Source organism: Bos javanicus, chromosome 20 (assembly GCF_032452875.1).
Source record: "Bos javanicus breed banteng chromosome 20, ARS-OSU_banteng_1.0, whole genome shotgun sequence".
Lineage (NCBI taxonomy): Eukaryota > Metazoa > Chordata > Mammalia > Artiodactyla > Bovidae > Bos > Bos javanicus.
Genome location: NC_083887.1, coordinates 51233903 through 51259551, shown reverse-complemented (window position 1 = coordinate 51259551; position 25649 = coordinate 51233903). Strand labels below are relative to the sequence as shown.

The following is a 25649-nucleotide window of genomic DNA, read 5'->3' as shown; positions in this document are numbered from 1 at the left end:
TTGAGAGGAGATGTGCATAAGTGACAGTGAGGATGTGGTAGAGCCAGCTCCACCATACAGATGAAGAAATTGAGGTACAAACATGTAGCTACTTACAGTCAGTAAGTTGAACCAATCAAGTGTTATCTCTGCTCTAAACTACAGCCCCTTATTTGGTCTGACTATTTCACTTTACTTGTTTTTTCTGCCTTAGTGTCAGTCAAGTGGAGGCAATTGTTGAGTTATCAAATAACCCCTTTACAAATACAAATAATTCAAGTTCTTCTTAATTTCAGCTGTATTGATGAATACAGACTCCAATTAAGGGTGGATTGATTCTGTTGGATAGACTTGGGCAACGTTTCTCTTTTCAGTGTTTATAAAATAAATATCAATGAAGATGTAGAGAAGAGAGAATTAAGGGATGTAAGAGGTTTCCAGGAAAGGGATGTGACTCTAAAGATAAAATGTCTTCTGCACCCAAGAAAGGAAGGATATTTATCACATCTCTTTCTATCCTTCCAATTCTCTCTTTCTTTTTACATAGCTCCAACATTTCAAGTACAATTTTTTTATATTTAATACCATAGTTCTACTGATTTGTATGGAGAAGGCAATGGCACCCCAATCCAGTACTCTTGCCTGGAAAATCCCATGGGCGGAGGAGCCTGGTAGGCTGCAGTCCATGGGGTCGCTAGGAGTCGGACAGGACTGAGCAACTTCACTTTCACTTTTCACTTTTATGCATTGGAGAAGGAAATGGCAACCCACTCCAGTGTTCTTGCCTGGAGAATCCCAGGGACGGGGGAGCCTGGTGGGCTGTCATCTCTGGGGTCGCACAGAGTCGGACATGACTGAAGCGACTTAGCAGCAACTGATTTGTAGATTCAGTACACATGTGGCTACATTTCCGAGCAAAACAAATTGCTTTTTATAATATTATTCTTTTTCAAGACTTTATAGTGAAAATTTCAACAAAAAAATTCCAAATGAATTATGAAACAAAAACCCATTTATATTACTTAATAATTGTCAGGAGATTTCCTGGTAGCTGGGGGTTTCCCTGGTGGGTCAGTGGTAAAGAATCTGTCTGCCAACGTAGGAGATGTGGGTTCGATCCCTGAGTTGAGAAGATCTCCTGCAGAAGGAAATTGCAACCCACTCCAGTAATCTTGCCAGGGAAATTCGATGGACAGAGGAGCCTGGCAGGCTATAGTCCATGGGGTTGCAAAAAAGTCAGATAAAACTTAGCAACTAAAAAGTAACAACAATGATTGTCAGAAAAACAACTGTTCCTGATTTTAAAATATATATATATGTATTAATATATGTGATTTATATAACCACTCCTCCCATTACATAATAGTAAGCATGATGGAGAGCTTGGCAGGAGCACACACCATTTCAAGTGCATCAATAACCTTCCACTGTACATTCATTTTCTGGAGTACATTTACTATTCCCTTAAAACCTCCATTAAATGTGTAAAACTATCTTTCATCCTTGTCTATTTAATTTCTGATTTACCTAACAAAACACAATAGGTGAATAATTCTCATTGATATTTTCCAATAATTTCACAAAAATAGGCCACATCAAAGATTTTACTATAAATTATAAATATATTCAGCATCTTACAAATTAGGGTCTTGAAAAATGTTTGAAATTCAAATTCACCTGGGAATACTTATTTAGCCAAAAGTTTGACTTTTCAAAGATTTTTTGAAATATTCTGATGCTTAGTCTAGAATAGTGATATTTGTTAATAGTCACTTCCCATATGATATTTTAGTTTCTTTTAAGCAAAACTAATTTTTTCAATAGCAACAAGTTCATTGATCTACAAATTTTATTTCTGAATATTCATCACATATTAATGCATTATGTGCACATGCAGTAGTTTAAATTTTCTGTAATTGTCTATATTTTATTAGTTGACTAGTCCATATCTCTTCCCTATTTTGTTACTTATATCTAAAATGTTTCACTTGCCTACTACTCCTCATTGCCCTTTGCATAAATTCTATTTTTCATTCTTTCAAGGACAGCGTCAAGTCATTTTTGATGAAACTTGTTCTTGTGTCTTTGCATTTCCATTTTTTTCACAGCTCTTTAAATTATGCATTATGTTTTTCCAGTGTTTTAGCATATTTTGGTACACATTTGCTGTTCCACTGATTAACTCTTATTAGATATTTCAGAGATAGCATTGAGAATCTTTCCTTCAACATCCTCTCAGATATACTCTCTAATGATTTGGGTGCCCATCTTACACATTTGTATATCACTTTATGCGTAAGTCCATCATTTACTTTACTTCAAGTAGTATAATTGTCCATTAATTTAATCTTCCTATTATACACAGAGATGCTTGAGGGAAGAGATTAATTTTTTATCTCCTATATATAGTACAAAAATGAGATAGCCATTTATTCCTCAATAAAACTAGCAATCCATGAAACATTATTCACTAAAGGACACAATTTATTGTGTCCAATATTTGGTAATAAAATGTTTCTTATGTACAAAATATTTTGTTTTTATGACTTTTAGTATTGTTTATACATGTTTAACTCATAAATATTGTAGAAGTCCAATGTCTTTGCCTATTTATGCTTAGACTAATAGTAAGGCAAATATGAAATATATTTAAATTGTGAAGTAAATGGAAATTTAGGATGCTTTCATAACTGTGATTAAAAATGTACACCATTGTCAGAAATATGTTTAAATGTTTGAGGTAATAATTTCTAAAGTTCTCCTTATACTTTCGTCATCCCCCTTCCTGAACTTATACTCAAAATTAAAGATTTATATCCTCTTTATTCTGATTAAATTCATCCATGCCTCAAGTTTCCTTTATCACTTCTATCTTTATGTCAGAAAAGCTTTTTTCTTTTTTTTGACTTTGATTTTTCTTTGAAACATTCTGTATTTTCATCTATTTTTTCTTGATTTTCACTAATTTCAGCATATCAACAGAAAAACTATCCCTTAGTTTAAATAATTTCTTTGCCAGCTCTTTATTTTACTTATCTCTGAATCCAGCAGATCACAAAGCCCTTCCTGTCCTGCTACTTCCGATCTCTCAGTTCTGCATCTGTCTATTCCAAACAGCTCCCCTAGGTCTGTGCCACATCTTCTCTCTGCTTCAGTGTTTTCCAAATTATTGTTCTAACTTATTGATTTATGACATTGCCACTCTAATCAAAAGCACACACATATATACATAAATATATGTGTCTGTTTCAGGCTCATGGCACTCTGCAACCAACCTTCTCTCTTTCAGTCTGTTAAATTTTTAACTACACACACATTTCTTCTTAAATTCTATATCCTTCATAAATATTTTGTAACAATTCTAGCTTGATCAAATAGTTGTATCCTCCTTATATGAATAATTATTCTTATCATATTACAATTTTGGAATTTTATAGTGGTTGTTATTTATTTACACATATAGATATTTGTCTTATAGAGTGCACTGTAGGGTGAGAAGAATAAAGAGAGTAGTATTCAATTCACATCTCTTAAGAATCAAGAACAAGTATCATACATACACATATTTGATTATATAAAAGTGGCAGGAATTTTTGACAATGCAATTTTCAAAGGCTACAGTAATAATAAAATAAACTTAAAGCATTTTAAGACAACTGGGGAAATGACATTAACAATCAGAGCATATATTCTTTACTCTGAGTAAAACTTTGATAGTGTTAATATTATTGTTATAATTGCCATCTCAGTGACATCACTTGCTATCCATCTCATATGCTCAGCTTCTCTGAGAATCTGCTAATAGGGCAATGGAGCAACCAGGTTCCAATCTTCTATACCTTGCAACACTGGGAACAGGACCAAGTAGATCATAAAAAAGTGTCAGCACTATTTTAAAAAGATTCATATACTCATCCACAAAGCACAATATGATATTCACAGGGGCAATAATAAGAAAGGAGAGAGGTGGTTTTAAAGTTCTGTTGTTTTTCATTTAGTTACATCTGCTTATACAGACTACTGAAATTCAGTAGACCTGTCTCACTAGAGAATTGGGAGTGCAAAGTTTTTCACTGAGCTTGCATTCAGATTGTATTCACTTTGATAAAATTTGAATTCAGCCTTAAAGCATCAGTATCTGACATGCATAAACTCTTTGGAAGATGTCTAAGCAAGATATAAAAATGTATATGAGTGCTTAATTGTTAAAAAAAAAAAACTTTCAAAATACTTAATTTAAAATGACCGTAGTTTAGTATGCAGTCTCTACCCATATAGGTGGAATTTTATAGGAATAGAATTTTGTGCAAATTAAAAAATTCTCATGAGATGCAAAATAATTAACTTATTACCTCTAGTTAATGAATAATGAAAAAGCCATCTCAGAGAATCAACACTTGCCCCTTCATCACAGTAAACTGGTGGATTTCAAATTGTGCCCTGCAGAGTACCTATACCAGAGTCTATTGGAATGCTTATTTACAATTCAGATTTCTGGGTCTAAGCTCTGTCAACTGAAGCACTGCTTTTATCCCTACAACATAGGATCCCAAAGGATTCCTAAGGCAAACATGATTTGAGAACCACTGGGAGGCCACTGGTGAGTAAGTTCCAGATTATCAATTGTATGTCTTATCTTCAGGAGATAGTTATTTCTTATTTGTTTTTATTGAAATAGACAAAGACCCATTTGGGAATTAAACTGAAAGCATTTATTCCACTTAGTGAAAAGCTGGTTTTATAATGTGTCTTGGCTTATTTTTCAAGAATAGAAATAGAATCATCAACTATTATGACCCATGCCTACATTCTGTGTGAGAACTGAAAAATTATTGAGTATAAACTCTTTGTGTACTTTTTTAATCCCTAAAATTTATAATTTTTAATGCTTTTTTAGGGCTTCCCAGTTGGCACTAGTGGTAAAGAATCATCCTGCCAATGCAGGCGATGTAAGAGACCCTGGTCTAATCCCTGAGTTGGGAAGATCCCTGCAGGAGGGCACGACAACCACACTCCAGTATTCTTGCCTTGAGACTACCATAGACAGAGGAGGAGTCTGGTGGGCTATGGTCCATGGGGTCACAAAGAGTTGGACATGACTGAAGCAGCTTAGCGTGCAGGCACACAATGCTTTTTAAACATTTCCTCCTAAAATGAAGAGAATATCTAATTGTCAAATATCATAGATACATATAATATTAAAGATCAACTTATATAATTTTTTTGTCTTAGTCATGTCTTTGGGAGGTATTGAGCAGCTGAGCACACACACACACACACACACACACACACACACCGTAAAAGCCACAGATTAGAATAAATTGTCAGAGAATGCTAGAAAAATCCTATATGTTTGAAATTTCTTAAATAAAATTTTAACTATGGGAATTAAACTGTGTATTAAAGTTGATGTTAAATTGGCACTAATATTAAATTTGAGAAACATACACAAACATGAGTTTATATCATTAACCCCTTCACATATTATTTTTTTCTTACCACTTAAAACCAACACCCAGTTCCAATTAAGGAAAGCCTTAACTTGCATTTGATCTAAACTGTTAAATTTGCATACAACTGATCTATGCCACTCTTCCAATCTAAAATATTTGAGTGAAGTTGAAGTAGGCTTTCTCACTTAAATAGTAGTAGAACTTACATAAGACCAATTATTTTAGTCATGTTTCTTCTGGTATTTCATTCAGAGTAATTGCTACCATCTCTTTTGAATTCTTTCACCTAAAATAACATATTGGAGACAGCGATAAGAACAGAAATACCACCTTTGCCTCAGAGGCATCTTTAGAATCATGCTGGGGTTTTTAACAGTTTATTTGTGCTTGACCAGCAGGTAGGAAGCAAGCCCTTGGCCAGAGTCTCCAGATAAACTAAGAGGTAAGATTTGTACATATTTCATTCCCTAACAGGCCCCGAAGGAGACTGTGAAAAGAACTGAAGTGATTCTCAGCATGTACATATTAAGCTGCTTCAGTCCCATCTGACTCTGAGACCCCATGGACTGTAGCCCACCAGGCTCCTCTATCCATGGGATTCTCCAGGCCAGAATACTGGAGTGGGTTGCTATGCCTTCCTCCAGGGCACATAATTACATATTCAGCTGTATCCTGGGTGCTCAAAATTCAGGAAGTATTTTTTCCTATGATGTTATTTAAATAAATATATAAATCTATATTTTAAAATTTCAAATTGCCTATTAAAATCAAATATAAAATATATAAATATGCAAATATATCTAAAATAAATTTAAATCTTGAGTATGTATCTTTAGTGGGTGATCTCAGTCATCCTCGTAACAATAAAACTTTGGGCACCTGGGAGAATGTGAAAGTACATTTTCGAAGGCTAGATCTGAGTAGTGGTTTTTAGTTCTTTATTCAGAATAACTTATTACATGGTTTTACCAAGAAAATTTCAGTGTCAAAATTCACCATTTTCCATTTACCAAATGGTGAACAAAGAGAATACGACTTTGTAACCCCTCTGGGTGTAACTGGGTTCATACTGATTCTAATAAAAATCTTCATTAATTACATATTATAATGACTACTTCCTTAAACATAAACAAAATACTATAAACTTTAAACTATTAAAAGAGCCTATCTCAACCTGGATGCCAAAAATTAATGATAGAATAAAATGAAGAGATATGTTTTAATTAAACAGATCAATATTTTTCAATAAGTAAAAATATTTTTATCACCATTTACTTAATAATTCAATAATTAATCTGGGCATCTTGTCACCTTTCTATATCATACATTTACAATTTAAGAAAAAATATATATTTGAATATAAGTATGTATATATTTGGGCTTCCCTGGTGACTCAGACAGTAAAGAATCTGCTTGCAATGCAAAAGACACAAATCTGATCCCTGGGTCAGGAAGATCCCCTGGAGAAGGGAATGGCTACCCACGCCAGTATTCTTGCCTGGAGAATTCCATGGACAAAGTAGCCTGGCGGGTTACAGTCCATGGGGTTGCAAAGAATCAGACACAGCTGAATGACTAACAGTTTCACTTTCATGTGTATATTTATGCATAAGTCTGTAGTTTTTGATAGTTTGTGCAAAAAAGATCAGATATTGCTCATTGTGCAGTAGGAATTTTGGCTGATGCATTTAATTCTTTAATTTTAGATTGTTTTTATATTAACTGAAGGGCAATAACATTGTTCTCTGAGGTGAATTTTAATATTTGTAAATGTTTTATTTGTTAAATTAACAAATGGTAACATGGATACAATGATATATTTTATAAAGTAACTAATGTACTAATATTGACATAATTGAATCAAAATTCCTATAATGAGAAACAGTCAATATAAACAAATATGTTAGTTATTAGATGAAAACAGACCTATTTTTATTTGTTTATTTTTTGGCCACACCACACCAAACCACTTATGGGATCTTAGTTTCCTGACCAGGGATTGAACTTGGGCCACCACAGGGAAATCACTGAGTCCTAACCAGTGGGTTGCCAGGGAATTTTCCAAAAAAACAGACTTACTTTAAAATATTGCTTATGACTAAGAAATTGTCTTCAAACAAACAATAATGACCTATGTTCTACATTCAAATTTGTTTACTGTACAAACAGTTCTTACATGCTTATACTGGAAAAAAAAAAGCAAACTTCTTTACATTTCCTATAAATTACCTCTTTTCATCTAAAATATGAAGGGCTTTATTTCACCTAAGTTGCTTTCTTATTCATTACAAAATTATTATTACAGAAGAGATAAGTGAGAGAAGTATTTTGCCTAATGTGAATTAACCACACCACTTAATTGATTTGATCTCATAGTGTATAATTTAGATAAGCTTGTTAGACGGTTTTGTCATTTAGAATTCAAGTAATGGAAACAACCAGTGTTTTGCTGGTAGCTTGTTTTGACGGATGGAGATCCTCTACGGATGTACTTGATTATAGTAGATGGAAGTTATATGACTATATGTAAAAGATTTTATACAGAAAACTTTTAATCTTCATTTGACTGCTGGTAGAGCTCTTTTCACATACTGGCATTATTTCTATTTCTAAAACAGTATTCCCTCCTTTTTTTGTGAACAATACTCAATATTATCTTATAGAGTAATATAAGGGACTTATGGTGCAAAACACGGATATCAAAGGTAAATTGCCTTTTAAGAGGGAAAATGATAAAAAGTTAGAGTTTGAAGTCCCTTCATAAGATGAGGTCTTCAGTTCTCCTACCAAGGGGTTGTGTGATCTTGGACAAGTTTCTTAACTTTTAATAATAATACAACCTTGCTATTTTATGTCTAAAATTGAGAAACTACTAGACAGTCATTGTAATTGGAATACATATGCAAATCACTTTGCATAATGCATGACACATGGTAACTTATTAGTAAATATCATTGTCACCATCATCAAATTAAATTGGTAGGAAATTTTAATGCCTCAGGAACCATCTATTTTGCAACAATAAAACAGTAAACTATTTACAGTTGCATCATACAAATGGCTATGCCATTTAAATTTATTTTCATTTCTAACAGATTTATAGAAGGAAATGGATGGAAATGGGTGCTTAACACTGTTACACATGCATATGTACACACACAAAGTCAAAACAAATTATGATTAGTAAATTTTAAGAAATAATCTTGTGCATTCTTAAGCAACAATAAAATGTAGCTCCATGAAGTTTATCTGAAGGAGAAACTTTTTCCAGCATAAATGATTAATAGATAAGAACAAATATAGCTGGTTATGGGAAATTCTCTTTTTAAGTTACAATATGTATGAAATATATGCTGTCTTGACTTTTATATTCAAAAGGTTAGTATTTCAGTTTGTCATTTTATGTAATATTTTCAGTTTAATTGATCCATGTAAAACTACTCAGGCACAAAGAGCATTGTCTTCTATAGAGGTGGTTTTTCTGTTTTTAAATGTATTCTGTATTTTCCTCTGAAGGATGTAATTCAAAATGACAGTACATTAAAAAAGAGCTTGATACAAGTCATGTAAAGTTTCAAGGGGATTAATATTTTATTCATGCAAAATGTGAAAAACCCTCTTCTTTCTCATGATTTAAAAATATCTCTCACCCTATTATATTTTCAGGCTATAGTTCAAATGTGCATGTAACACTTGCATACTTGAAGAAAGAAAATAATTAGATCACAGTGATCCGTTTGATATATTTATTCTACCCTTTCATTTCTGTTTACAGTGACAATTCAACATATGTCATGTGACTTTTTGCAGATGTGTCTTAAAAGTATGGTTTTAGAGTTTCAGGTAAAAGAAAATAATAGATTTTCATTTTCATATTATGTTGCATTGGAAGAAATTTGAACTGCAAAGTCAGAAAAAAGTTTGCCAGTTTTGATGATCTTGGGCAAGTTAATCTCTCTAAGCCTCAGTTTTCTTAACAGCAAAACATGGAATATAAAGACCTCAAAGTATTTCCAAAGAAAATGATAAAGTTCCTGACACAGCGTGTAAATGCTCTAAAAGTTCAAATACCCTTACCTCCCAATCCGTCTTTCTGGGTCTCATCTAGTTACTCTTAGACCTACAGATTCAACTTTGAATAAATTCCAAACAGGCCTGCTGCTTTATCCAGATTCTTTTCCCTAGCAAAGACCTGGAGTTGATTTTCCTGTTGCCCTGGGACCTGAGTGCACCATCTTGGTTCCCTGCCTATACTCTAGTTTCTCTCCCACTGAGACATTTTCATTTCCTTGTTGTATGTCAGTCTATTTGTCTGATAGCTGCACAAACTTTTGTGAACTACCCTTCATTCATATTCAGAAGCTGTTTCTTTCCAATGGTTGAGTTTTGTACTCGTGAAAAACTTTACCATCATCCTTGTGAATAAGAGTATTGACACCACCTAAGATCATTTCTGTTGTCTCCTGTACCCTAGACTGAACCTATTTTATATGCACAAAATCCAAAACAGGATTTTAAATCACAATACCACTTTTTATGTAAAAGTATACTAATCTTTCAAATTAGTCTCCTCAATTAGCTATTACAAATTACCACAAATACATAGTAAAAATGTTAAAAATCGGTATTTTTCAGGTGGGAGTATGTTCTTTGTTAATGCCATATGATAGAGAATCAAATACTTTATTTTTTCCATTTACGTATTTATTTATACTTTTTCTGTTTCCCTTAAGAGAAGAGAAAGAGAAAGGGATGCTCTAGGGCTCTGTTTTTAGTCATAACATATTATTTGCTAGCTATTTGTCATATACATCCCATTTGCTAAAGTAGGGAGATTTCTAATTGCCAGTCTTATAACATTTGTTCAGTACACTGACTTTCTGATCACTAACTAAACATATTTTCACAAAAAATATGTTGGTAGTTTTAAGAAAAAAATGACCAAGTATTAAAGTATGTAAAACCATACAGCTAAAGGAATAAAATATCCATTTAGCTAAATGTCCTCAGTGTTATATACTTTGGTAGATAAACTCACTTGGAATTAGATGAGGAAAATCATTTTGCTTTGTTTTATAAAACTTTTCATGCAAAATAGTGACTTTATCACGTTCCTTATAGAAACAATGATAGAAATATTCACTTTCTGTATTCTAAGTTCTAGGAATACTGAACTACAATCCTAGAAAAGTACCAAAAATCAAACAGGTACTTATTGGTGTTAAATGTAATACTGCAAAGGAAAACTAGATATAACACAAGTGAGAGGTATTCATTTTCAACAAGAAACATAGAATTACAGAGAAGAGATAAGTGTGAATTATTCTATTATCATAGAAACTGTAGCAATTTTCACCTACTGCAAACTTAAATAAAATGCAACCAAAGTAATGAAATAGCATCACTATATCATATGATATCTCTAGGGAATTATACAGAAACAATTTAACATAATATAATTGATAAAGTGAAGACAGAAAATTTTATGTTAGTTATATGATATAAGAAATAGTACAGTGGGATGTGCATCATAAGTCAAATTATACATCAATTTTCATATTTGTATTACTTTTTCAATTAGTAAGAAATCATACAAGATCCCAATCTACTATGAATATTTCATTTTCATATGAATTGATAACATAAGTTGTATAATTATTGACTCATTTATGTTATTTTATATTAAAATCACACTATGTATGACTCTTATGGAAAAATGTAATTCTGAGGACATTTAATTTTTAGCTTCTGCTTCCTAAAGAACAAAAGTGTCTGGAAAATCATTACAAGTCCTGTAAAATTCAGTGAAATGTAAGACATTTTTTAAAAAGCTGTACTGATTTAGACTTAACAGGAAAGAACATACTTTTGGGGAATCGAGGTGGATTGTCATTGACATCCGTGAGGGTGATGTTGACTATTGTCGTTCCGGCTAACCCTCCCAGTTGTCCGCCCATATCCTTGGCTTGGATGAGAACTTGGTATTGTTCTTTGACTTCCCTGTCCATGTTTGGCAAAGCTGTTCTAATAACACCTTAAGGGGAAAAAAATAGAAAACAAATATCACAAATGTTCAGTTTTCCAAAATAGTCCACAAGAAAATGATTCTATATAAATTCTTTAGCAAAGACATGCTAACAAAATTTATGTGTTTTTTAAATTGATTTAGTTTAATTGGAGGCTAATTACTTTACAATATTGTAGTGGTTTTTGCCATACATTGACATGGATCAGCCACAAGTGCGTGTGTCCCCCCCATCCTGAATCCCCCTCCCACGTCCCTTCTTACGTGCCCTGCTTCATTTTTTGAACTTGCACTGGTCATCTATTTTACATATGGTAATATACATGTTTCAATGATATTCTCTGAAATCATCCCACCTTCACCTTTGCCCACATACTCCAAAAGCCTGTTGTTTACATCTGTGTCTCTTTTGCTGCTCTGCATATAGGATCATCATTACGATCTTTCTAAGTTCCAAATATATGCATTAATATACTGAATTGGTGTTTCTCTTTCTGACTTACTTCACTCTGTATAATAGACTCCAGTTTCATCCACATCATTAGAATTGACTCAAACACATTCATGTTTTTAGCTGAGTAATATTCCATTGTATATATGTACCACAACTTCCTTATCCATTCATCTGCTGATGGGCATCTAGGTTGCTTCCATGTCCTGGCTATTGTAAACAGTGCTGCAATGAACACTGGGGTACATGTGTCTCTCAATTCTGGTTTCCTCGGTGTGTATGCCCATCAGTGGGATTGCTGGGCCATATGACAGTTCTATTTCTAGTTTTTTTAAGGAATCTGCACACTGTTCTCCACTGTACCAGTTTGCATTCCCACCAGCAGTGTAAGAGGGTTCCCTTTTCTCCACACCCTCTCCAGCATTTATTGTTTGTAGACTTTTTGATGGTAGCCATTCTGACCAGCATGAAATGATACCTCATTATGGTATTGATTTGCATTCTCTACTAATGAACGATGTTGAGCATATTTTCATGTGTTTATTAGTCACCTATATGTCTTCTTTGGAGAAATGTCTGTTTAGTTCTTTGACCCATTTTTTTATTGGGTTGTATGTTTTTCTGGTATTGCGTTGCATAAGCTGCTTGCATATTTTGGAATTTAATTCTTTGTCAGTGGTTTCATTTGCTTTATTCCCCTCCCCCCACCATTAAATTATATGTGGTTTTAAAAGTGAAACACCCACAATGTCCAATAGTTTGGATGTAATTTAATGATTGTGGTAATAGCCATTTACTGACATTTGTGCAGCATTGTGGAATATGGTTAAGGATCTCACTAAGTCAGCCCCAGTTAGACATAATTTACACAGAATCATCTTACCTTTAAAAAATAAATTGTTAAAAATGTATATTTTATATGTACATGCTCAGTCACTAAGTCGTGTCCAATTCTTTGCAACCCCATGGACTATAGCCTGCCAGACTCCTCTGTCCATGGGATTTTCTAGGCAAGGATACTGGAGCTTGTTGCCATTTCCTAAGTGGATACAGTGAGCAGATTTCTAAAAAATGCCACATTCTTCTTCATTCTTATTTTTTTAGGATACATATATTAACTTTTTTAAACACTTGAAATATTTTATTTGTATATTTTATTTTGTTTCTCAGGATTCCTGACATTAATTTTAGTCACAGAATTTTTTTTTTTAACTTAGATTTCATTAAGCTTTGCCATTGTAGGGAGTTTTGTTTCTTTTATCACCAAGTTACTCCAGCCTCTAATGGAGTGCTTATCATGCAGAGAAAAACTCGATAAGATTGTGTTGACCATCTAACTAGTGGAATGACTAGCTGAATAAAGGAAGGAATCTATAAATAATTTATAATCATGAATCATTTGATATATATGGATATTTATATAGCCTACTCATTTTCTGCCCTTATGTCCAAGTGTAGAACTCTGTTTATATGTTTTCATAGTGAAAAAACTAAAACCTTCTGGGTTTATTAAATGAATTTTATAACAAACACTAATATATACCCAATAATTTTAAGGGGGGATTGCGGATAATTTGTCTTAAATGCATGTGTGTTTAGTATTGCTATTTCTTAAATAATAAAGCTTATATGAATAATAAATTTAAGTTGTCAACACAAAATATAGAATCCAAATCATAAACTGAATACATATCCCTAATTCTTCTGTACTTATCTAATGCTGTTCTTTTGCTAATTTAGATTTAACTACAATCTGAGTGTTCTTCTAGCCCTTGGCAGGAAAAAGTTGCAAAAAAAGGCAAATTCCATTTTTGCTCCTGCTGTTTCATTTATGCTCTGCTATTCACTTACTATTATTTCAATCTGTTTGTCCATTCTTCAGCTTGGATTTCTGATGTTTCATTTCCAATGGTCTTAACTAAGATCCTTCATCTCTACATCTTGGCTTGGTCCTGCAAGCCTTTAAGCTATATGACTTCTGTCTGCCTTGCAATACTTATATTTTCTAAATAACTGCCTGACTTTAATTCACATTCATGCTATAGTTTCCTCTTGATGATAAGCTTTGTGTTTAGTCAATTTGTTTCAAGTAAGAACATACGTATATTTTTAAATTTTTCTCACGTCATTTCTAGTATGACAATTTCCAATATCACAATGGACTTCCCTTCCCTAGTCGCTCAATGGTAAAGAATCCAACTGCCAATGCAGGAGACACAGATTTGATCCCTGGGTTAGGAAGATTCCTAGGAGAAAGAAATAGCAACCCACTCCAGTATTCTTGCCTAGAGATATCCATGGACAGAGAAGCCTGGCAGGCTACAGTCCATGGGGTTGCAAAGAGTGGGACATGACTTAGTGACTAAGCAAAAACAACAATAAATACTCCATATAAACTCCACAGTAATGATACCACATATTGTAATTAATTTAAGAATAAAAAATTAATTTAAATAATAAATAAATAAATTCATTAATTTATAATCAATCCCTACTTTTTAGGCACATGTACATTGAATCCTAGTATGAGTGTCTTGTACCTGATGAACTTTCCAACATACACAATCACGATAATTAGGGTAATAGCAAGAATGAAAAAATTGATTTATTTCTGCCGATATAAATGGAAATACATGGTTGAGTGTTATACCCTTAAATTTATATATTAAATAATATTAGCCTATCAGGGGATATATTCCCCCTTTACAATCACCCTCCTGTTGTATTCAAGCCTCTCAATTTTGGTGAATCTGGGTGTATTTCATAAAATTGGGTTAGATAAAATTGGATTTGATAACTCTGATGTTATCAAAATTGATGCTTTTGAATTGTGGTGTTGGAGAAGACTCTTGAGAGTCCCTTGGACTGCAAGGAGATTAAACCAAATCCTCAAGGAAATCAGTCCTGAATATTCATTGGAAGGACTGATGCTGAAGCTGAAACTCCAATACTTGGGCCACCTGATGCGAAGAATTGACTCATTTGAAAAGACCCTGATGCTGGGAAATACTGAAGGCAAGAGAAGAAGGAGAGAACAGAGGATGAGAGGGTTGGATGTCATCACTGACTTGACGGACATGAGTTTGAGCAAGCTCTGGGAGTTTGTAATGGACAGGGAAGCCTGGCGTGCTGCAGTTCATGGGGTCGCAAAGAGTCGGACATGACTGAGTGGCTGAACTGACTGACTGACTCTGATGTCAACTTTTTGAGGTGAAAATAATGTTCTACTATATTTGAAAAAATCATAAAATATTGGGTATTTGGTTTGATCTGAGTTATTTCTTGAAGTGGCTGTTGAACTATAGGATTTAAACATGGGACCATAGAGTTAGTAAACACCTTTACTAAAATATACATTTCATTCAGGCACTGTTACTAGATTTAAGGGTACAGTGGCAAACATGTTTCCATCTGCTTCTCCAAATTTGTATACTTTTCTAGACTTCTTTCTCCTCTCTGGCTTCTGGTTGCCTTAGCCAATATGCAAGATTGGTTAGTAGACAGATGATGAATTTGGGCTTTTCTTTCCATAAATTCCCCACATTCCACACTCTCTCCTGCCATGGTTTGCCTGTCTCTATCCCCATCCCCTCATTTCTCTACTCCAGTGTGGAAACTGAAGCCCCTTCTTATGTCTTCTCCAGATACTGCCTTATCTTTTATGGTTTCCTTACAATCTGCTCACACGTCCCATAAAGAGTCCTTTTATTAAACTAATTTCAAATTGCCCAACTGGGTATCATCTTTTTTCATCTGGGAAAATAATTGATAGAGTCTCTTACAAGGTCCCTTCATGAATTGTGCATTTAATGGGTATGTGTTCCTGTGGAGTGGTGCAAAGCCCATAAAGAAGCTATTAAATGATTAAGCTAATTTCAGATGATGATTGGTGTTATGAGGAAAGTGAACGCAAGTGCTTTTGAAGGTAGTATCAAAAATGTCCTCTGTGAGGAAAGAGTTTAGAGCTGCAATTCTAGAGAAATGGAAGAGGTAGACTTAGAAAGAACATAGGGAGGAGTATCCTAGTGATGAAAAGGAGAGCATTACTTACTCAAAGCTTACAAGAAAAGCACTTGGAGGTCAATGTGACTGCAGCATACCACTGTTGAGAGAGATGGTATAAAATAAGACCACAGATAGGGAGATAAATGAGATAATAGTTTTCAAAGATAAATAAACCCTCTGGGAAAGCATCTTGAAAATCAACAAGTAGGACTACATTAAACTAAAAAGCTTCTGCATAGCAAAAGGAGTAATCAACAAAAATGAAAAGGCAGTCTATGGTATGGGAAAAGCTGCCTGTAAACCATATATCTGATAAGGACTTAATACCCATAATAGAAAAGAACTTATGCAACTCATTAACAAACAAACCAAAAATCTAGTTTAAAAAATGCACAAAGAAACTGAATAGAAATTTTTCCATAGAAGTAATACAAGTGTCCAATAGTTACATGAAAAGGTGCTTGACATCAGTATTCATCAGGGAAATGTACAATTATCAAAACCACAATGAGACATAACCTTAGGATTTTAGAATGGCTGTTAACAATAAGTCAAGAAGAAGAAATAACAAGTATTGGCAATAATGTTGAGTAAAGAGGACCCTGTGCACTGTTGGTAGGGATGTAGCATCCAGTTCCATCACTTTGTTGCATATAGATGGGGGAAAAGTGGAAATAGTGACATATTTTATTTTATTTTATTGGGCTTCAAAATGACTGTGGATAGTGACTTCAGCCACAAAATTAAAAGACACTTGCTCCTTGGAAGAAAAGCTATAACAAACCTAGACAGTGTATTAGAAAGCAGAGACATCAGTTTGCCCACAAAGGTCCGTCTAGTTAAAGCTATGGTTTTTCCAGTAGTCATGTATGGATGTGAGAGTTGGACCTTAAAGAAGCCTGAGCACCGAAGACTTGATGCTTTTGAACTGTGGTGTTAGAGAAGACTCTTGAGAGTCCCTTGGACAGCATGACACTCAAACCAGTCAGTCCTAAAGGAAATCAATCCTGAATATTCACTGGAAGGATTGATGCTAAAGCTGAAACTCTAATACTTGGCCACCTGATGTGAAGAGCCAACTTATTGGAAAAGACCCTGATGCTGGAAAAGATTAAGGGCAAGAGGAGAAGGCGGTGACAGAGGATGAGATGGCTGGATGGAATCACTTGCTCAATGGACATGATTATGAGCAATTTCTGGAAAACAGAGGAACTAAAAAGCCTCTTGATGAAAGTGAAAGTGGAAAGCAAAGAAGTTGGCTTAAAGCTCAACATTCAGAAAACGAAGATCATGACATCCAGTCCCATCACTTCATGGGAAATAGATGGGGAAACAGTGGAAACAGTGTCAGACTTTATCTTTTGGGGGCTCCAAAATCACTGCAGATGGTGACTGCAGCCATGAAATAAAAAGACGCTTACTCCTTGGAAGGAAAGTTATGACCAACCTAGATAGCATATTGAAAAGCAGAGATATTACTTTGCCAACAAAGGTCCGTCTAGTCAAGGCTATGGTTTTTCCTGTGGTCATGTATGGATGTGAGAGTTGGACTGTGAAGAAGGCTGAGCACCGAAGAATTGATGCTTTTGAACTGTGGTGTTGGAGAAGACTCTTGAGAGTCCCTTGGACTGCAAGGAGATCCAACCAGTCTATTATGAAGGAGATCAGCCCTGGGATTTCTTTGGAGGGAATGATGCTAAAGCTGAAACTCCAGTACTTTGGCCACCTCATGTGAAGAGTTAACTCATTGGAAAAGACTCTGATGCTGGGAGGGATTGGGGGCAGGAAGAGAAGGGGACGACAGAGGATGAGATGGCTGGATGGCATGACTGACTCGATGGATGTGAGTCTGGGCGAACTCCGAGAGTTGGCGATGGACAGGGAGGCCTGGCATGCTGCGATTCATGGGGTCGCAAAGAGTCGGACACAACTGAGCGACTGAACTGAACTGAACTGAACAGTCCATAGGGTCACAGAGTTATACATGACTTAGCAACTAAGGAACAAGAACAACACTAGGAAATAGTATGGAGTTTCCTTAAAAAAAATTTTTTTTAAATAGAGCTACTATATGTTCAACAATTCTTCACATCTAAGTATATATTAAGAGGAAGTGAAAATAAAATCTCTCACCCCATGTTCATTGCTGTATTATCCATAATAGCCAAGATATGAAAACAACAGCAGTGTCCATCAACAGATCACTGAATAAATAAGATGTGATAAAATGGAATATAATTCAATAATTCAGTTATGAGAATGAAAAAGAAAATCCTGCCATTTGCAACAACATAGGAGAAACTTACATTATGTTATGTGAAATTAGTCAGACAGAGAAAGATAAATATGCTACAATATAATTTATACCTAGACTCTAAAAAGCTAAACTTACAGAAACAGAGAGTAGGACAGTGGTTACCAAGGGCTGTGAGGTGAAGGAAATTGGGAGATTCTGGTCAAATGGCACAAGCTTACAGTTATAAAATGGATAAGTTCTTGGAATATAATATATATCATGGTGCTTTCAGTTAGTATTACTACATCATATACTGAACACTTGCTAAGATAGCTCTTACAAATTCTCATCACATAAAGAAAATGGTAACTTGTGACATGATGGAGGTGTGGCTAACACAATGGTGGTGATCATTTTCCAATATACAAATGTATCAAATCAATACATTGTAGACCTAATATTTACACAACATTATATGCTAATTCAGTTCATTTCAGTCGCTCATTCATGTCCGACTCTTTGTGACCCCGTGAACCACAGCATGCCAGGCCTCCCTGTCCATCACCAACTCCTGGAGTCCTCAGATAGATTATGTGGATTGATGGATGCATAAATAGATATAGATAGATAAAAAAGACAGAATGAACAATAGATGAAAGGCTGCATTCTCCATTCTCTGGGGATTAGAGTCCAGAGGAGACCTGGATCACCACTCTGTTCTTAAAAGTGCAGCCGGGGAGGCGTTCCTAAGATGGCAGAGGAATAGGATGGAGAGATCACTTTCTCCCCCACAAATTCATCAAAAGAACATTTGAACGCTGAGAAAATTCCACAAAACAACTTCTGAATGTCAGCAGAGGACATCAGGCACCCAGAAAAGCAGCCCATTGTCTTAAAAAGGAAGTAGGAAAAAATATAAAAGATAAAAAGAGAGACAAAAGAGGTAGAGACGGAGCTCCATCCCCAGAGGGGAGTCTTAAAAAAGAGAGAAGTTTCCAAACACCAGGAAACGCTCTCACTGCCCAGTCTGTGGCGAGCCTTGGAACCACAGAGGGCAACATAACCAGGAGGAAAAATAAATAAATAATTAAAACCCACAGATTATGTGCCCAACAGTAACTCCCCCAGCCAAGAAGCAGCGCAGATGCCTGCATTCACCACTAGCAAGTCTGGGCTGGGCAGAGAGGCAAGGGCTGCATTGCTTACTTAGAGTAAGGACTGGGCCTCAATGCCCCAAGGGCAATCTGAGGGAACTAACATGGTTTAGCAAACCAGACTGTTGGATAACTACCACCCAAAAAGCCCTATCTAAGACACAGCCAGGCCCACTCACAGTACAAAGGACTGACTAGAGCTACTTGAAAAGCCCTAACCTAAGGCACCGTCAGGCCAGCTCACAGAACAAAAGACTGAGGAGAGCTAGCTGGCTACAGATCACCCATCCCCCTCCAGTGACAGGCAGGCGAAGGCAGCCAGAGCCGGAAGGGGGCAATCGTGGCCCCAGAGAGGCATCATCTACCAAACTGCAAGCAGGCTTTGTTGCTAACCAAGACTTCTTGGGATTCTGGACAGTCAACATTTGCCTGAGAAGGTGCGCCGGTTGTACACCAAGAAAACCGAGCTGCAGGGATGGGGGAAGTGATAAGTTGCAGCGACCATGCTCGCCAAACACCTGGTCACCTGAGCTGCTCGGACCTGGGAAGAGCACAAAATGCAGGCCCACCCAAGTCTGTGCTTCTGAGGACTACCTGAATATCTGAACCTGAGAGGCTTAGACCTGGGAAGTGCATACAACCCAGGCCCTGCCTCAGACAGTTCCCAGCAGAACAACCTAGAGCCTAAGCAGTGTAAACAGGGAAAGCACACACGCCGTGAGCAGGGGCAAACCAGTGTGGCTGAGACACTGCTGGTACATGCCAGTGTTATTTGTTTGCAGCTTCCCTCCCTCCCCAAAGCACAACTGAACAAGTGAGCCGAAAAAAGTGTCCATCACCGCCCCCTTGTGCCAGGGAGGAAATTAGATACTGAAGAGACCAGCAAACAGAAGAAGCTAAAACAGAGGGACCCTCCTTGGAAGTGACAGGTGCAATACATTAAAACCCTGTAGATAGTACTGACTACATAGGAAGGGGCCTACAGATTTTGAGAAATATAAGCCGCATCAAGGAACTATCCAAAAATGAACTGATACCACACTGCCCACAACAACACCAGAGAAAGTCCTAGATATATTTTTACTATTTTTACTATCATTCTTTAAATTAAATGTTTTTTTTTTTATTTTTAAGTCCTCTGTTACTCCTTTTTCATTTTTATAACCTACTATTACTTTGCAAAAAAAAAAAAAAAAGAGAGATCCTATTTTTTAAAGCAAACTTCATATATATATATATTATAATCATTTTTATTTTCTCTTTTTCTTTAATAATATAATTTTGAAATCCAACCTCTAGATTTTTAATCTTTGCTTTTTGGTATTTAGTATCAATTTTGTACCTTTAAGAAACCAATCTTCAAATCTTCAGTACCCATTTTTACTTGGGAGTGAGATTACTGGCTTGACTACTCTCCCCCCCCCCGCCCCGCCCCCCTTTGGCCTCTCCTTTTTCTCCACCAGGTCGCTCCTATCTCCTCCCTCCCCCTTCTCTTCTCTACACATATCTTCTTCTCTGTAAATCTCTTTGTGTGTTCCGGACGGTGGATAACACTTAGGGAACTGATTACTGGCTGGATCTGTCGCTCCTTTTGATTCCCCCCCTTTATCCTCCTGGCCACCTCTGTCTCCTTCCTCTCTCTTCTCTTCCCTGTATAACTCCATAAACATCTCTGAGCAGTCCAGACTGTGGAGCACACATAAGGAAGTGATCACTGGCTAGCTTGCTCTCTCCTCTTTTGATTCCACCTCGTCTCATCCTAGTCACTTCTATCTCCCTCCTCCTCCTTCTCTTCTCCATGTAACTCTGTGAACCTCTCTGGGTGTCCCTCACTGTGGAGAAACTTTTCATCTTTAACCTAGATGTTTTATCAACGGTGCTGTATAGATGGAGAAGTCTTGAGGCTACTGTAAAAATAAGACTGAAAACCAGAAGCAGGAGACTTAAGTCCAAATCCTGAGAACACCAGAGAACTCCTGACTCCAGGGAACATTAATCGACAGGAGCTCATCAAACGCCTCCATACCTACACTGAAACCAAGCACCACCCAAGAGCCAACAAGTTCCAGAGCAAGATATACCACACAAATTCTCCAGCAACACAGGAACATAGCCCTGACCTTCAATATACAGGCTGCTCAAAGTCACTCCAAACCCACTGACATCTCATAACTCATTACTGGACACTTCATTGCACTCCAGAGAGAAAAAATCTAGCCCCACACACTAGAACATGGACACAAGCTTCCCTAACCAGGAAACCTTGATAAGCCACCCATACAACCCCACCCACAGCAAGGAAACTCCACAATAAAGAGAACTCCACAAACTGCCAGAATACAGAAAGGACACCCCAAACACAGAAATAGAAACAAGATGAAGAGACAGAGGCATACCCAGCAGGTAAAGGAACAGGATAAATCCCCATCAAACTAAACAAATGAGGAAGAGATAGAGAATCTACCTGATAAAGAATTACAAATAATGATAGTGAAAATGATCCAAAATCTTGAAAACAAAATGGAATCACAGATAAATAGCCTGGAGACAAGGGTTGAGAAGATCCAAGAAAGGTTTAATAAGGACCTAGAAGAAATAAAAAAGACTCAATATATAATGAATAATGCAATAAATGATATCAAAAAACACTCTGGAGGGAAAAAAATACTAGAATAACAGAGGCAGAAGATAGGATTAGTGAGGTAGAAGATATAATGGTAGAAACAAATGAATCAGAGAGGAAAAAAGAAAAACGAATTAAAAGAAATGAGGACAATCTCAGAGACCTCTGGACAATGTTAAACACCCCAACATTCGAATCAAAGGAGTCCCAGAAGAAGAAGACAAAAAGAAAGACCATGAGAAAATACTTGAGATAATAGTTGAAAACTTCCCTAAAATGGGGAAGGAAATTATCACCCAAGTCCAAGAAATTCAGAGAGTCCCAAATAGGATAAACCCAAGGCGAAACATCCCAAGACACATATTAATCAAATTAACAAAGATCAAACACAAAGAACAAATATTAAAAGCAGCAAGGGAAAAACAACAAATAATACCCAAGGGGATTCCCATAAGGATAACAGCTGATCTTTCAATAGAAACTCTTCAGACCAGGAGGGAATGGCAAGACATACTTCAAGTGATGAAAGAAAATAACCTACAGCCCAGATTACTGTACCCAGCAAGGATCTCATTCAAATACGAAGGAGAAATAAAAAGCTTTACAGACAAGCAAAAGCTGAGAGAATTCAGCACCACCAAACCAACTCCCCAACAAATGCTAAAGGATCTTCTCTAGATAAGAAACACAAAAAGGGTGTATAAACTCAAACCCAAAACAATAAAGTAAATGGCAACAGGATCATACTTATCAATAATTACCTTAAACATAAATGGGTTGAATGCCCCAACCAAAAGACAAAGACTGTATGAATGGATACAAAAACAAGACCCCTATATATGTTGTCTACAAGAGACTCACCTCAAAACAAGGGACACATACGGACTGAAAGTAAAGGGCTGGAAAAAGACACTCCACACAAATACAGACCAAAAGAAAGCAAGAGTAGCAATACTCATATCAGATAAAATAGAGTTTAAAACAAAGGCTGTGGAAAGAGACAAAGAAGGATACTACATAATGATCAAAGGATCAATCCAAGAAGAAGATGAAACAATTATAAATATATATGCATGTGACATAGGAGCACTGTAATATGTAAGACAAATGCTAACAAGTATGAAAGGGGAAATTAACAATAACACAATAATACTGGGAGACTTTAATACCCCACTCATACCTATGGATAGATCAACTAAACAGAAAATTAACTAGGAAACACAAACTTTAAATGCTACAATAGACCAGTTAGACCTAATTCATATCTATAGGACATTTCACCCCAAAACAATGAATTTCACGTTTTTCTCAAGAGCACACAGAACCTTCTCTAGGACAGATCACATCCAGGGACATAAATCTAGCCTTGGTAAATTCAAAAAAATTGAAATCATTCCAAGCATCTTTTCTGACCACAATGCAGTAAGATTAGATCTCAATTAAAGGAGAAAAACTATTAAAAATTCCAACATATGGAGGCTGAACATCATGCTGCTGAATAACCAACAAATCACAGAAGAAATCAAAAAAGAAATTAAAATATGCATAGAAACAAATGAAATGAAAACACAACAACCCAAAACCTGTGGGACACTGTAAAAGCAGTGCTAAGGGGAAGGTTTATAGCAATACAGGCATACCTCAAGAAACAAGAAAAAAGTCAAATAAATAACCTAACTCTACACCTAAAGCAACTAGACAAGGAAGAAATGAAGAACCCCAGGGTTAGTAGAAGGAAAGAAATCTTAAAAATTAGGGCAGAAATAAATGCAAAAGAAACAAAAGAGACCATAGCAAAAATCAACGAACTCAAAAGCTGTTCTTTGAGAGGATCAATAAAATTGACAAACCATTAGCCAGACTCATCAAGAAACAAAGGGAGAAAAATCAAATCAGTAAAATTAGAAATGAAAATGGAGAGATCACAAAAGACAATCACAGAAATACAAAGGATCATAAGAGACTATTATCAGCAATTGTATGCCAATAAAATGGACAACATGGAATAAGTGGACAAATTATTACAAAAGTACAACTTTCCAAAACCAAACCAGGAAGAAATAGAAAATCTTAACAGACCCATCAAAAGCACGGAAATTGAAACTGTAATCAAAAATCTTCCAGCAAACAAAAGCCCAGGTCCAGACGGCTTCATAGCTGAATTCTACCAAAAATTTAGAGAAGAGCTAACACCTATCCTACCCAAACTCTTACAGAAAATTGCACAGAAGGTAAACTTCCAAACTCATTCTATGAGGCCACCATCACCCTAATACCAAAACCTGATAAAGATGCCACAAAAAAAAGAAAACTACAGGCCAATATCACTGATGAACATAGATGCAAAAATCCTTAATAAAATTCTAGCAATCAGAATCCAACAACATATTAAAAAATCATACATCATGACCAAGTGAACTTTATCCCAGGGATGCAAAGATTCTTCAATATCCACAAATCAATCAATGTAATACACCACATTAACAAATTAAAAAATAAAAGCCGTATGATTATCTCAATAGATGCAGAGAAAGCCTTTGACAAAATTCAACATCCATTTATGATTAAAAAAACTCTCCAGAAAGCAGGAATAGGAGGAACATACCTCAACATAATAAAAGCTATATATGACAAACCCACAGCAAACATTATCCTCAATGGTGAAAAATTGAAAGCATTTCCCCTAAAGTCAGGAACAAGACAAGGGTGCCCACTTTTGCCACTACTATTCAACATAGTTTTGGAAGTTTTGACCATAGCAATCAGAGAATAAAAAGAAATAAAAGGAATCCAGATCGGAAAAGAAGTAAAACTCTCACTGTTTGCAGACGACATGGTCCTCTATATAGAAAACCCTAAAGACTCCATCAGAAAATTACTAGAGCTAATCAGTGAATATAGTAAAGTTGCAGGATATAAAATCAACACACAGAAATCCCTTGCATTACTATACATTAATAATGAGAAAATCGAAAGAGAAATTAAGGAAGCAATTCCACTCACCATTGCAATGAAAAGAATAAAATACTTAGGAATATATCTACCTAAAGAAACAAAAGACCTACATATAGAAAACTATAAAAACTGGTGAAAGAAATCAAAGAGGAAACTAATAGATGGAGAAATAGATCATGTTCATGGATCAGAAGAATCAATATAGTGAAAATGAGTATACTACCCAAAGCAATCTATAGATTCAGTGCAATCCCTATCAAGCTACCAATGGTATTTTTCACAGAGCTAGAACAAATAATTTCACAATTTTTTATGGAAATACAAAAAACATCAAATAGCCAAAGCAATCTTGAGAAAGAAGAATGGAACTGAAAGAATCAAGCTGCCTAACTTCAGGCTCTACTACAAAGCCACAGTCTTCAAGACTGTATGGTACTGGCACAAAGACAGAAATATAGATCAATGGAACAAAATAGAAAGCCCAGAGATAAATCCATGCACCTATGGAAACCTTATCTTTGACAAAGGAGGCAAGAATATATACTGGAGAAAAGACAATCTCTTTAACAAGTGGTGCTGGGAAAACTGGTCAACCACTTGTAAAAGAATGAAACTAGAACATTTTCAAACACCATACACAAAAATAAATGCAAAATGGATTAAAGATCTAAACTTAAGACCAGAAACTATAAAACTCCTAGAGGAAAACATAGGTAAAACACTCTCTGACATAAATCACAACAGGATCCTCTATGACCCACCTCCCAG

At 35.6% G+C, this 25649-nt stretch overlaps 1 protein-coding gene across 8 annotated transcripts in view; it reads right to left on the bottom strand.

The window, feature by feature from the left end:
• CDH12 (cadherin 12) overlaps positions 1 to 25649 on the bottom strand; it is a 1193543-nt gene that overhangs the window by 77234 nt on the left and 1090660 nt on the right. For 7 of the 8 annotated variants that reach the window (XM_061393824.1, XM_061393826.1, XM_061393825.1 and 4 more), the window contains one exon: positions 11299 to 11466. The exons of the other annotated variant lie outside the window; for it this stretch is intronic. In XM_061393824.1, the coding sequence (XP_061249808.1) occupies positions 11299 to 11466 (168 nt within the window). The remainder of the gene's footprint in view (positions 1 to 11298; positions 11467 to 25649) is intronic. 8 annotated transcript variants of the gene reach the window in all.